Source organism: Desmodus rotundus, chromosome 5 (assembly GCF_022682495.2).
Source record: "Desmodus rotundus isolate HL8 chromosome 5, HLdesRot8A.1, whole genome shotgun sequence".
NCBI classification, from domain to species: Eukaryota; Metazoa; Chordata; class Mammalia; order Chiroptera; family Phyllostomidae; genus Desmodus; species Desmodus rotundus.
This window is the reverse complement of record NC_071391.1, coordinates 5,574,314-5,586,206: the sequence shown is the minus strand read 5'-3', so window position 1 is coordinate 5,586,206 and position 11,893 is coordinate 5,574,314. Positions and strand designations below refer to the sequence as shown.

Genomic DNA, 11,893 nt, shown 5'->3' with positions numbered 1-11,893 from the left:
CAGTAGTTGTCCTGTTGTGTCTAGCTCGTGACACTTGGCATCATGCTTTCAAAGTTCGCCCGTGGTATAACGTGCATCAGAATCTCATTCCCTTTGATGGCTGATAGCATCCCATTGTATCTGTACACTGCATTTGGCTTATCTGTTCATCCAGGGATGGATACTTATGTTGTTTCCACCTTTGGACTGTTATGGCCCATGCACGAACACGGGTATACAAGTGTTCTTCAAGACCCTGCCTTCAACTCTTTCGGATATCACACCCAGGAGTGGAACTGTATGGAAGGGCTTTAAGCAGGGAGAACAGCACCATTTTCCCTTAGGAAACACATTCTGGCCACAGTAGTTTGGAGAACAGAGCCAGGAGGAGGCCGGGGCAAGTGTCCAGTAGCCGTGGGGATGGAGGGATGTGGAGGTTGTGGCTGACAGGGTGAGGTGATGGAGAAGATGACCCCCAGGGTCCTGGCTTGTGCAACTGGGTCAGCTCGAGGTGATGTGAATGGCGGGAGCACAGGAAGAGGCAAGCCGATGGATGAGCAGAGTTCGAGATGACTTCTGAGTAGAGATACAGGTCTAGAAGATAATTCTAGACTTTGGTTGGAGTGCAGGAGAGAGGTATGGGCTGGAGAGAAAGACTGGCAAGTCTTGTGCAACAGGGTGGCCTAGAGAGCTGGAGGTCATCTAGGGAGAGCAAGCAGATTGGAAAGAGGTTCCAGAACTGAACCGCGACATCTCAGGGGAAGCAAAGAAAGGGGTCAACAATGCCATGGCCCCAAGAAGGGCATTCTCGGCCCAGGCTGCTGAGGCCTGAGTCCACAGCACTGCAGAGCATGGGGTTACCGGTTTCTCTGGCTGAGCAGTAAATGCAGTGAAGGCACCTGGAGGAGATGGGACAGAAGCAGAGAGCAATCTTCAACATTCCTTCAAGGAGCCCAACCTTGAAAGGCATAGTGGAAGTAGCTAAAAATGGAGACTGGTCAAGACTTTTTTGGGTTAGGATGGTTTTTTTCAACAATAAAATGAACATAGCCTGTTTAGGACTTATAGAAGAGAGAGGCACAAGTTCTCAGAGATGAGAGAATTTGATCAAAAGCCAAAGAGGAAAGCTTGGCCTTGAAAAAGAGGGGCCTGCTTTCCTCTGGGTGAGGGAAGGAAGCAGAGTAGAGGTTTGGGGAGGCTGTAGAGAGAAGTTAAGAATTTAAAGGCCTTCATTTGCTCAATCTAGGAGGCAAGGACAAGTATAAAGAGACCTGCAGAGACTGGTTTGTGCCACCCTGACCCTCTGCATGGAGTTGCTCAGGTATCTGTCTTTGACTAGCTCCCTGGGGGCTCCTGCACCCCCTGCTACAGAGCCTCCAGGTTGGGCCCATGTGACCAGCTAGCTCCTCCACAGGAGCCTGATGGGGAGGGGAGACGGGAAAACAAGGGCTGGACTTCAGCTAGGGAGTAGGATTCATTCCTAGGCACTGGACAAAGCTCTTAGCAGCCTCACCAGATTCAACTTTTCTTCCTGCAACAGCAGGGGATGGGGCTCCCCTTGAGGCCTCCTTCACAGGTAGCCCAGCCTCGGAGGAATGGGTGTGAGCGACTGGACAGAACATGGGGGGTGGGGGCACTGATCTACCACAGGGTACTGAGGCTAGGCTGGCAGCCCCTGTAAAAGGGACAACCCTGTGATACAGCCCAAAGAAGGCTTAGCTTTCTGGGTCTCACACCCTCAGCTCTTCCTTTGACCCAATGAAAGAAACACAATCTCCAAAGAGATAGAAACTCTTCAATCAGATTTATTTAAAAAAAGAAACTCCAATTTTCCCTTAAACTCCACATTCTTAGTTTTTCAGGGACAGAGGTTTGCAGTGATGACATCAGCTCATTATCACTTGGCTACTCCTGATTCCGCAGGACTGAGACCTTTCCCAGAAGCCTGCCCACCAGCTAGTGAGGACAAGCTTCTTCAGGTGTGGTCCAGCTCAAGGGCATCTGGCTCACCCTGGCAAAGGGACTTGCTTGCAGGATCTGACATAAAGTGTTGGGACACGTAGTCCGGGGACTCTCAGGCCTTGTAAAGAGTTTAATTAGCGCCCACCAGGCCTGTGGCGTTTCAGGTAACCCAACCAAGCACTCATCTTCCCTGACACTCTGCTATCCACTAGCCCCTCCAGTCCTCTTCGCCTGCACGTCTACAACCCTGTAAATGTGCAAAGGTTCAACTACCTGGGGGATGGTGCAAGTTGTGGTTGGGCAGCCTTTGAAAGCACACCTCTTACCGGCACTGAGAAAAGACAAATAGGGGGTGGGGGAGTAGGGTTCCCTGAAGACAAAGAGATGATCCCCCTGGCCACTCAGCTCAACTCCTGGCACGTGCCTCAGGCACCGCCCTCATGTGAGAGGACACTAAGGAAGCTAAAGGTTAAACTGCTATCAACCCCTGCCCCTTCTGGATCAAGAGAAAAGCTTCCTACACCTTTACAAGTGTGGCTGCAAAATGCCAGTGGGGCTGACTGTTCAACCTGCAAGTTTTCGTCCTAGAGCTGATTAGACTGTGCACTTCAGTTTGTGAGAAACAGGTATGCGTGACAAGAGGGGTCGCCTAAGGTTCTGTGGAGGCTGGAGCCTGCGGCACCTGGTGTCACACCCCTAAATGTACCCTTTGCCCCAGGTAACGAGCCCTCCATCAGCCTGGCATTTAACCAAACATCTCAACAGCAGAACACAGAACCATAAAACACAGCTTCTAAGGAGTAAACACCCACGGTCAGGGACCAACCAAGGTTCCCGACTCTCCTTCAAGACCCGACTCTACTGGCTGTGTCCATCTTCCCCCCAGACAGAACTGTACCCAATCCATGACTTCTCTCCTGGACCACCTACAGAATCTAAGAGAAAACTCAAGCCTTTTTATATAGACAGAACCAAGCCACAGATAGGAGAGACAACTTGGGAGAGAAAGCCTGAGGTTGCTACGGCTGTTTGCGCCTATTCCTGTTGGGTCTGGCACAGAGTGGCCACGTTACCCCAAGACAGCAGAAGCTCTTGCCCAGTCCCCAGCTCTGCAACCCCCTCTGGCTGGGCCAGTGAGTCCTCCTCCCCCCTCGGTAGCTCAGCTGGAAATTGGCCGGGACACCTTGGGAGGTAGGGAGGAGCCAGGGGTGGGTCGCTAACTGGAGCCAGGACACCTGGCCAGATGAGCTCTATTTCCTACAGCTGCAACGGCTGCTGCCACCGTGCACACGCTCAGAGGACAGACCTCACGCGCAGCAACACGCATAGTCAACAAGGACAGTGAAGGGGGGACCCCAAGTGTCTTTTCCACAGGAAGAAGGGGCTATGTACAGGGAGAAGAGGAGAGAGTCTGGCTAGGTGCACCCCAGTTTCATCTCATTCAACCAGGAGATCAAACTGCTCAGCAGCTTCAAACTCAGCATTCATTGCCGCGGCCCATTCATCCAGCTCCGATTTCTGGGGGAAGAGAAATGGGGGACAGGTGAGTGGGGAGGGGGCATGTTGGCAAGATCTTTTCTACCCACACCCTGCAGGCGCTGTCTTTCGTTCAAAACAGCCAAAGCAGAGTGCTGGCCCAGCGTGTTGCCCCCTATGTCTGCGTGACGGCAGAGGCACGTCCCTTGCCCCTCACTCACCAAGATCTCTGGCACTTTCTTCTTCTTTCTTTTCTCTTTCACTGGTGGGGAGATTCCAGGGAGAGTCGTGTCTGGGGCCCAAGGGTTCACAGGGACCCTAGGAACTTCGTTTGATTTTGAACACACCAAAGGCGAGACTCCGGCCAGGTCTTCTGTCCCCAGCAACCCCTCGAAGCCAAAGCAGGATGGGCGGCCTGGGGTGGAGGTGGAGGCACAGCGAAGGGTCTCCACGCGGCTATAGGATCTCCTGACTTTCTTAGACATTTCCAAGTCTCTGGTGTCCAGGTCTCCTTCCCTGGACTCTGACTCAACATCCAGGTCGCACAGCACAGGAGTGGTGTTGGGGGTGACAGGGACACTACATGACTTGAAGAGGTCCTCCCTAGTGAGCTCCTTGCTAGGAGGGTTGTTTTCTTTCTCCAAGAAAAATGCAAGCTGTACCAGGACAGGAGAGAGAATACCTCCCTGTTATTTAGCTATATTACTACTTACTTCCCGAAAGACCCAAGCAGCTCTTGGGTGGAAGGACAGATCCACAGGACAAACACTTTTAAAAGGAAAAAAGGAGATAGGTCAGGCCCGAAATCAGACCCTGAGAAAGATGTGGAGAGAGGGGGAAAAAAACAATCGATTGTTGCTGCTGAGGAGCCTGCTGTTGCAACACAAAGACTCGCCACGTTCTGCTGGTGCTGCCAGCTCTGTCTCCAAAATGTGGCTGGAATCTAGCCACCTCAGACTGATGCCAGCCCTCCATTACCTGTCATTTAGACTAATCCAATAACCTTCTAACTGCTCTTCCTACTTCCACTCTTGCCTTCTGTGGTCCTTTTGTCACAATTGACAATGATCTTCCTAAAGTGTCCATTAAGTCAGTAAGTACTTATTGGTCGCCTGTCTGCTTCAGGCACTGTTCTAGGCACTGGGAGTCCTGAAGGGAATAAAACAGAGAAGACCCTGTCTCCGTGGAGCTCCATTCTAGTGGGAAAAAATAAATGGGGAAAAATCATGTTAAAGATAGCAAACATTCTGGGAAAAAACAGAACAGGATAGAGTACTGGGCGTAGGTTGGAATTTTAAGTAGGTGAAGGTCAATGTAGGCTTCACTGAAGTGGCATTTGTGCTGCAACCTGAAAGAGGTGGGTGGGGGGTGTTGAGTCATCTGGAGGACATGTGTTGAGACAGAAGGAACGGGTGGTATGGAAGTCCTAGGATGGAGGTGTGCCTGTTAGGGTCACAGAATAAGAAGGCCAGTGTGGCTGAAGGAGAGGAAGTAAGGAGGAACTGATTTTGTGGTGTGAGAGGTAACAGGGGATGTTACAGGCGTTTTGTAGGCCACTGTAAGATGGGACCCGGGGAGCCCTGGCAAGGCTGAGAGCAGAAAAGGGTGTAATCTGTCATGTGGATTAAGAGGTTCACTTACTGGCACTTCATAATTCTACTCAGCTCAGATGCTGCTTCTCAGCGAGGCTGTGCCTTACCCTGGAATCTAGACCAGCCCCTCCTCAGCTCTGCTAGTCACTCTCTTTGACAACTTCGTGCCTGTACAGCAAGCATTACAATCTGGTTTTGGTTTATTCACTTGTTAACTGCCACCCCTCACAGAATGGGAGCTTCATGAGAACAGCAGACTTCGTGTCCGGTTGACCCTGCCTCTGCCCAGCACCGCTGGCGGAGCCCTGAGTGCCGCAGGTGCTCAGTAAGTACTTACCAAGTTAATGTACATGAAACTTGGCGCTGAGCTTTTTGGCAGCCCAGACAAGGGGGAAAACAGGACAAATTCAATGACTACTGTGATCAACTAGAAGGATATTGGTTATCAAGAGAAACATTTCCTGTCTACAAGTTCTGGGGAACATGCCCCACGGGTCTTAGTAAAAGAGATGCCAAACAAAATGGGGGTTATCCGACTACTTCTTCCTCATCCCTATCACCATGCAGTCACCCACGTCCTTGCAGCTCTTTCTCTTCAATGTCTCATGAAACGATCAGTTAACCAATAAGAATGAGTGGCCACCATGGGGGAAGTGGAAGTCCCTCCCCAGCAAACCTGAAGGTCACTGGTTTGATCGCAGTTGCAGTATGTGAGAGGCAGTAACTGATCGGTATTTCTCCCCCTTTCTCCTTCCCTTCCCTTCTCTCTAAAGGTAAGTAAATTAAATCTTAATAGAAAAGAAAGAAAAAGGAAGGTGACAGTAACAGGGTAGGGGCAGTCAGGGAAGGCTTCTGGGAGGAGGTATCCACTGAGCTCAGTCCTGTGTGATGAGATAGTTATGTGGTGAGCCGGTGTGGGAGGAGCATCACTTTGCCATTATTTACCGTATTTTGCCATGTATAATGTGCTCCCGTGCATAATGCGCACCCATGTTTTGTGCACATTATACATGGGATTATTATGCCCATGGTATAATACCCATGTATAATGCGCATCCTTATTTTCCCCTCAAAAATTTGGGCAAAAAAGGTGCACATTGTACACAGCAAAATAGTTCAGGCCCCCACCACTTCCGGATTCCTGTCAAGTCTTCCTACCTGGTCTTAGGGTCCCAGGCAGCTTTGTTCTAGCCCATTCTCTTCCCAGCTCCAAGACGGAGCTTTGTAAAACCCACACCCAAGCTTAACTCAGTCACTGCTTCGCTTAGGACTCTCCAAAGGCTGCCCACAGAGCCAAGGACAAGAAGCTCAAGCTCCTGAGCATGGCTTTCATGCCTCATCAAGATCTGTGCCAGCTTAGCACACTTCCTCCCCTGACAAGGGCTATGGTGGACGCGCCCCAAACCTCGTGATTTGTGTGTGTGTGGTGTGGACTCCAGGTCTCTGCAAATGCAGCTTGGTATACTCCTACCTGTCTGTCAACATTAAAGACTCACTTCAGTTAAGACACTTCTTCTGTGAAACGCTCCTGAGCCATCTGGTCTGGGTTAGATGCGCCTCACAGCACCCAGTTCTTTCCACCTTTCAGTGCTCATCATACAATGCTGTTATCACCTGCTCATTTGACTTTCTCTCCACTTGACTGTACGCCCCACTAGCTCCTCAAAAAGTTACCATTTCTCACTCATCATATCTTCCGGCACAGGTTTTCATGAAACGTCTTGGCTTCCGCTAAGACCATAAAAACAAGTACACATAACTCACCTTACAACCGTAGGTGAAAACCAAGGACAAGATGGAGTGAAGAGAAAGGAGAGCTGGGACACAGTTCCACTTTTAAAGGGAAATGGTAGAGGATACCACCGCGTGAAAAGCTGGCTAAGTCTGCAAGGAGTAGGCAAGGTGGGCGATGCAGGTGTCAAGAAGCAAACTTTCTAAATACTGCAAAACAGCCGCTGAGCACCCGTGAGCAGGCACCGTGCCCCGTGCCAGCTCGAGAATGCCCTGCATTCCACGCCCCAGAGCAGAGGAAAAGGAACTCACCCTGGGGCTCCTTCGAGGCGAGTGGACGGAGGGCACCTGCGGAGACAACACTGCTTGAGCACCCAGCCGGCGCCCAGAGGCACTCCGCACCCACAGCCCGCTCTCAGCCCTCACCTCTACAACGTGGGCCACGATCTTCTTCAAGACGATGGGCTTCCTGACTGGAGCCGCATCGGGAGCCTGGGGACAAGGGGCGACCGTGAGTCTCGTGTTAGTCCAGGGGCCGCCGGGGCAGGCACTGAGGACCCCGGCTCACCTTCGGACGGATTTCAGGGAGGGTGCTGGGGGGATCAGAGCCGGATTTCCGCTGGGATCTCCGCAGAGACTTGGTAGGAGATGCGGCCGTTAGCCCTGGGGGGGGAAAAAGAGTTAGGGGGTAGTGGGGGACTCCAGACCGCAGAGTCTGGAAAACAGCTTCTGGAGAGAGCGAAGGAAGGTCCCCACTAGGCCCGCGGGGGGCGCTTCCGCAGGGTGGGGGCGGGAGCCGAGCCTCCTCAGGAGGTAGGGGTAGAGCCTTCCACGCGGGACGGCGTCCCTCAGAGGACTCGGCCCCACGTCTCCCGAGCGCCCTCCTCTCACCGGAGACTTTGGCGGCCCCACCGGACCGCGTTCGCCTCTCGGACATATCTGGCCTTGGTCTGGACATCCGCCGCGCCGCCGCCGCCGGTGCTGGGGCTCGCGCCAACTCCACACGTTCCTGAAGCAAAAACGTTCGAACTACCCGCCCTGGCCGTGAGGAAGCGGAAGTGACGCAAGGCGGGAGGGTGAAGGCGGTCGCTTCTCCCCTTCCTCACCCGTCTCCACAGCCAACGTAACGCAGGGGCGGGGCCCGGGGCGCGCTGGCGTCATCAGTACGCGCCGCACCCGGAAGAGACGTGGCAGCGGAGGGATAATCCGGGAGGCCGGTGTTGGAAAGAGCTGAGCTGAGGTCGGCGGAGCGCGGGGTCTACCCCTCTGACCAGCGCTCCCGCTCGTCGGGACGGGTGCCGCGGTGCTGCAGTAACGCCGAGAGTGGGGTCTGTGGAGAAAGTGGGGGCGGAGCGCGGAGGGGTGGAACCCAGGAGGGGCCCCTGGGGCGGGGCTGGTGGTATCGGAGAGACGCTGGTGGAGGATCCTGGCCAGGGGCGGGATCCAGCGGGAACGGGGGGTCTTCGGAGGCGGAATTTTTGCAGGGGGCGTGGTCAGGAGTGAAGAGGTGAGGTGGGCAGAAACCTGGGGCTGGCGCCACTGACCGTCCAGGGGAGTAGAAACGAACTGGGCTGGTGAGTGCCTAGTGGCGGCTCCCAGAACTTGGCTCCCTACTACTCTTCCCTAGGGTCGACCATGGGGCTTTGCAAGTGCCCAAAGAGGAAGGTGACCAACCTATTCTGTTTCGAACACCGGGTCAACGTCTGCGAGCACTGCCTCGTAGCCAATCACGCCAAGGTGGGGCCTGTAGGGGAGCCGCTAAGCGGGGCACTGGGAAGGCAGATAGTATTGACTTCCTCCAAATTCATGAAGGACCTGGAGCTAGACTGGAAGCTCCACGAGGGCAAGGACTTGGTTATTTGGTTCACTGCTATATCCCCAGCTATTAAGACAGAATCTAGCACACAGTGTGTGCTCAATAAATGCTTACTGATTGAACAAACGAAAGGATAAGTCTCCTCTGTGGCAAGAGTTAAAGAGGCAGTTGGCCTTAGGGAGCTGGGCTGTGGAGACCCTGACCCAGTGTGACCTGTCTCTCCCACTCCAGTGCATCGTACAATCATACCTGCAGTGGCTCCAAGATAGCGACTACAGCTCCCATTGCCGCCTGTGCGACACACCCCTGGCCGCCCGGGAGACGACCCGCCTTGTCTGTTATGGTGAGACCTGGGCACCTTAGGGGTATCAGGACAGGCCCAGCTCAATTACCGTTTCCTGGCCCTCCCGAAGCAGCAGGACAATGAGACTGTCTAGCCAAGGAGGCTGGAGCGCCAGTTCCTAGTCTTCCTGGGTTATCAACTGTATGAACTCAGACAAGTGTTTTTCCTTTCTAGGCCTCAGTGGCTTTCCCTAAAAATTAAAGCTCCTAGTTTCCTCCCTCCAATCTCAGTTGAGTGAGAGCCAGTCAAACTTGTGGATGTGTTTGTGGCTATGAGCAGTAGCTGGCCAGACCAGCCATGAACTAAAAGCATAGGGTTTTCAGGCATTTGAGATCCATTACAGACTCTAATGTTCAACAGAAAGGAAATGAGTTTCCCACAGTCAAGTCTGCTAAAACAAGTCAGCAGACACACGTCATGACCTTGACCTGACTCTGGTCTAAGAGCCTTAGCTCCACTTGTTGAAGGAGCTAGTGCAAAAGAGTGAGCTCTATGTATGTGTTTTTCAGTGTGTGTGCGCAGATATTTGTGCATGAATTTAGTGTGGTTTGTGTGTTTACATAAGTGTTAGTGTGTTCATTTGTACTTGCATTGTGTGTGAACGTGACTGTACGTGTGTTGGGCTGTAGGAGAATATGTGGGTGAGGTGCTCGTGTTAACAAATGAGTGTGTAGATGTGCATGTGTGAGTTGGTGTGTCTAAGTACAGATATAAGGATGGCACTTGTGTTTGATTATGTGTATATAACCCCATGTATATATGTGCCCAGGAATGTGTACAACCACGCATCCGCCTGTGTGTACGTCTAGGAAGCTTTTCTGAAGCTGTCTTGATTAGCTGTTAGCCCAGGCGCTTGCAGCATCTTCTTCCCGCCCACACCCACCCCCTAGAGGGCTGGGGAGCTTTGTAGCGTCTGTTTTGCCTTAGTGAGGTGGTGATAGTAAGGCTGAAGGCTTAGGGAACACTGATGAAGTGGACCTTGGGTGAGGATGGGGGGGAGGAGGCTCTGGGCTTACATGTATGTGTGCATATACCCCTGCAGTGGGCTGGGGGCTGTTGCTGGGCTAGGGATCCAAAGTGTCGTCTTCCTTATGCCTTTTCTCTACTCTTTCATGGGCCCTAAGATCTCTTCCACTGGGCCTGCCTCAATGAACGTGCTGCCCAGCTACCCAGAAATACAGCACCTGCTGGCTACCAGTGTCCCAGCTGCAATGGCCCCATCTTCCCCCCAAGCAACCTGGTTGGCCCCGTGGCCTCTGTGCTGAGAGAGAAGCTGACCACGGTCAACTGGGCCCGGGCAGGACTGGGCCTTCCTCTGGTGAGAGTCCCTCTGTCTGTCTGTCCATCAGCCTTCGGTCCCATCTGGGCCAAATAAGTGGGTGGGGATAGCAGTGGAAAGGCTGGAGACAACAGGTTCCTTCCTCCAGATCGATGAGGTGGTGAGCCCGGAGCCAGAACCCCTCAACAGCTCTGACTTCTCTGACTGGTCCAGCTTTAACGGTGAGTGGTGGTCTCCACCTGCTGTTGGGGCTCTTGCCTCCCTGCTCTGCTGACAACTGTCTTCCTGCCACAGCCAGTGGTACTCCTGAACAAGGAGAGATAGCCAGCACTTCTACTGCCCCAGCCTTCTACAGCCAAGTGCCCCGACCCCCAGCTTCTCCCAGCCGTCCTGAGCAGCACACGGTGATCCACGTGGGCAGTCCTGAGCCCTTGACCCATGGTGAGCCAGGGGTTGGCCAGGCCAGGGCAGGACAGAAAGGGGGCAGGGGGGCTTCACCCATCCAGAGGGACTCATCCTCGCTCCAAGCACAGACATTACCTCCCCACAGTTCTGAGATATAATGTCAGTCTGAGAAGGGGAAGGATCTCCTGCCCTACCCACCGCTCCTGCTGTGGGCCAGTTTCCCTGAGTCTGTGGATGCTGATGACTCTGCCTCTGCAGCCTCAGCCCCAAGGAAGGTGTATGACACACGCGATGATGACCGGGCACCAGGCTTCCATGGGGATTACGATGATGACAAGTACCGTCGCCGGCCTGCCCTGGGCTGGCTGGCCCAGCTGCTCAGGTATACAGGGTCAGGTGGGGCGGGATGCCAGGAAGGGGGAGGAAGTGAGAGCCAGAGGCTGGAGCACAATAGTTTCATGACAAAAGGGGCTCAACCTGGTCCCCAGGTTTAGGGGCTGTGTAGGAGCCTTGGGTCTGCTCTCTCGGGATGTTCCTCGGCCGTTATAGATGAGGTTTGGACTTGGGCTCTTTGAGGCCCCTTCCTGCTTCAGCACCACCTGATCTTGTGACTGTCCCCATGCCTGACACGGTCCAGTTTCCAGAACACAGGCATTGCGTCTGCCGGTTCAAGCTGCACAGTCACCCTTGTAGTAGGCAGGTACAGGGATGGTGGCGCACTGAGGAGAGGAAGCTCAGGGATGGTAGCACCGGGGCCAGAAGACGAGTGTCATGACCAGGGCTCCTCTCCAGGCCACGGGGGCCACCAGGGACTAGCGGCCTGATCTGACTTTCCCCTCATCCCCTCAGGAGCCGGGATGGGTCTCGTAAGCGGCCGCTGACCCTGCTCCAGCGGGCGGGGCTGCTGCTGCTGCTGGGGCTGCTGGGCTTCCTGGCCCTCCTTGCCCTCATGTCTCGCCTGGGCCGGGCTGCAGCTGACAATGATCCCAACCTGGACCCACTCATGAACCCTCACATCCGTGTGGGACCCTCCTGAGCCCTTGCTTGTGGCTGGGCCAGCCTAGGACCTGGGGGCCTGAGGAGGGGAGGTGGGGCGGTCTGAAGGACCTTCTCTGCTCCTCTCTCTCAAGCCTGAGACACTAAGACCCCAGGCTCAAGGCTAAGGCCACCAGAGTGGCTGCAGGCTGGGCCTGGGGATGCCGCAGATCAAGTGTTTGTCTTGACCTGCTTTCCCTGGGTGTCTGGCCTCCTGCTCCTGACCCATGAAGGAGCTGACAGGTGGAAATAAATGGCAGACTTTATTAAAATAC

General features: G+C 53.9%; 2 protein-coding genes across 6 annotated transcripts; one reads left to right on the top strand and one right to left on the bottom strand.

The window, feature by feature from the left end:
• Positions 1-3,321: 3,321 nt before the first annotated feature.
• CDCA5 (cell division cycle associated 5) lies at positions 3,322-7,764 on the bottom strand. 2 transcript variants are annotated; one of them, XM_024573994.3, is made up of 6 exons: positions 7,632-7,764; positions 7,309-7,403; positions 7,167-7,232; positions 7,053-7,088; positions 3,639-4,073; positions 3,322-3,459 (listed from the first exon to the last, which is right to left on the bottom strand). In XM_024573994.3, exons 1-6 carry the CDS (start codon positions 7,696-7,698, stop codon positions 3,379-3,381), a joined length of 780 nt encoding a protein of 259 aa, XP_024429762.2. In that variant the 5' UTR covers positions 7,699-7,764; the 3' UTR covers positions 3,322-3,378. The 2 variants fall into 2 exon arrangements, with proteins under 2 accessions (XP_024429762.2, XP_045039391.1); XM_045183456.2 differs by having other exon boundaries at positions 7,053-7,232.
• On the top strand, positions 3,345-11,892 carry ZFPL1 (zinc finger protein like 1). Of its 4 annotated transcripts, none has more exons than XM_045183454.2 (8): positions 3,345-3,484; positions 8,368-8,477; positions 8,788-8,899; positions 10,024-10,217; positions 10,327-10,399; positions 10,473-10,619; positions 10,842-10,965; positions 11,433-11,892. In XM_045183454.2, the coding sequence occupies exons 2-8, from the start codon at positions 8,376-8,378 to the stop codon at positions 11,617-11,619; spliced, it is 939 nt and encodes a 312-aa protein (XP_045039389.1). In that variant the 5' UTR covers positions 3,345-3,484; positions 8,368-8,375; the 3' UTR covers positions 11,620-11,892. The 4 variants fall into 4 exon arrangements, with proteins under 4 accessions (XP_045039389.1, XP_045039390.2, XP_024429874.1 ...); XM_045183455.3 differs by lacking the exon at positions 3,345-3,484 and adding an exon at positions 7,912-8,068 and having other exon boundaries at positions 10,729-10,965; positions 11,433-11,607; XM_024574106.4 differs by lacking the exon at positions 3,345-3,484 and adding an exon at positions 7,913-8,068.
• Position 11,893: the final 1 nt, after the last annotated feature.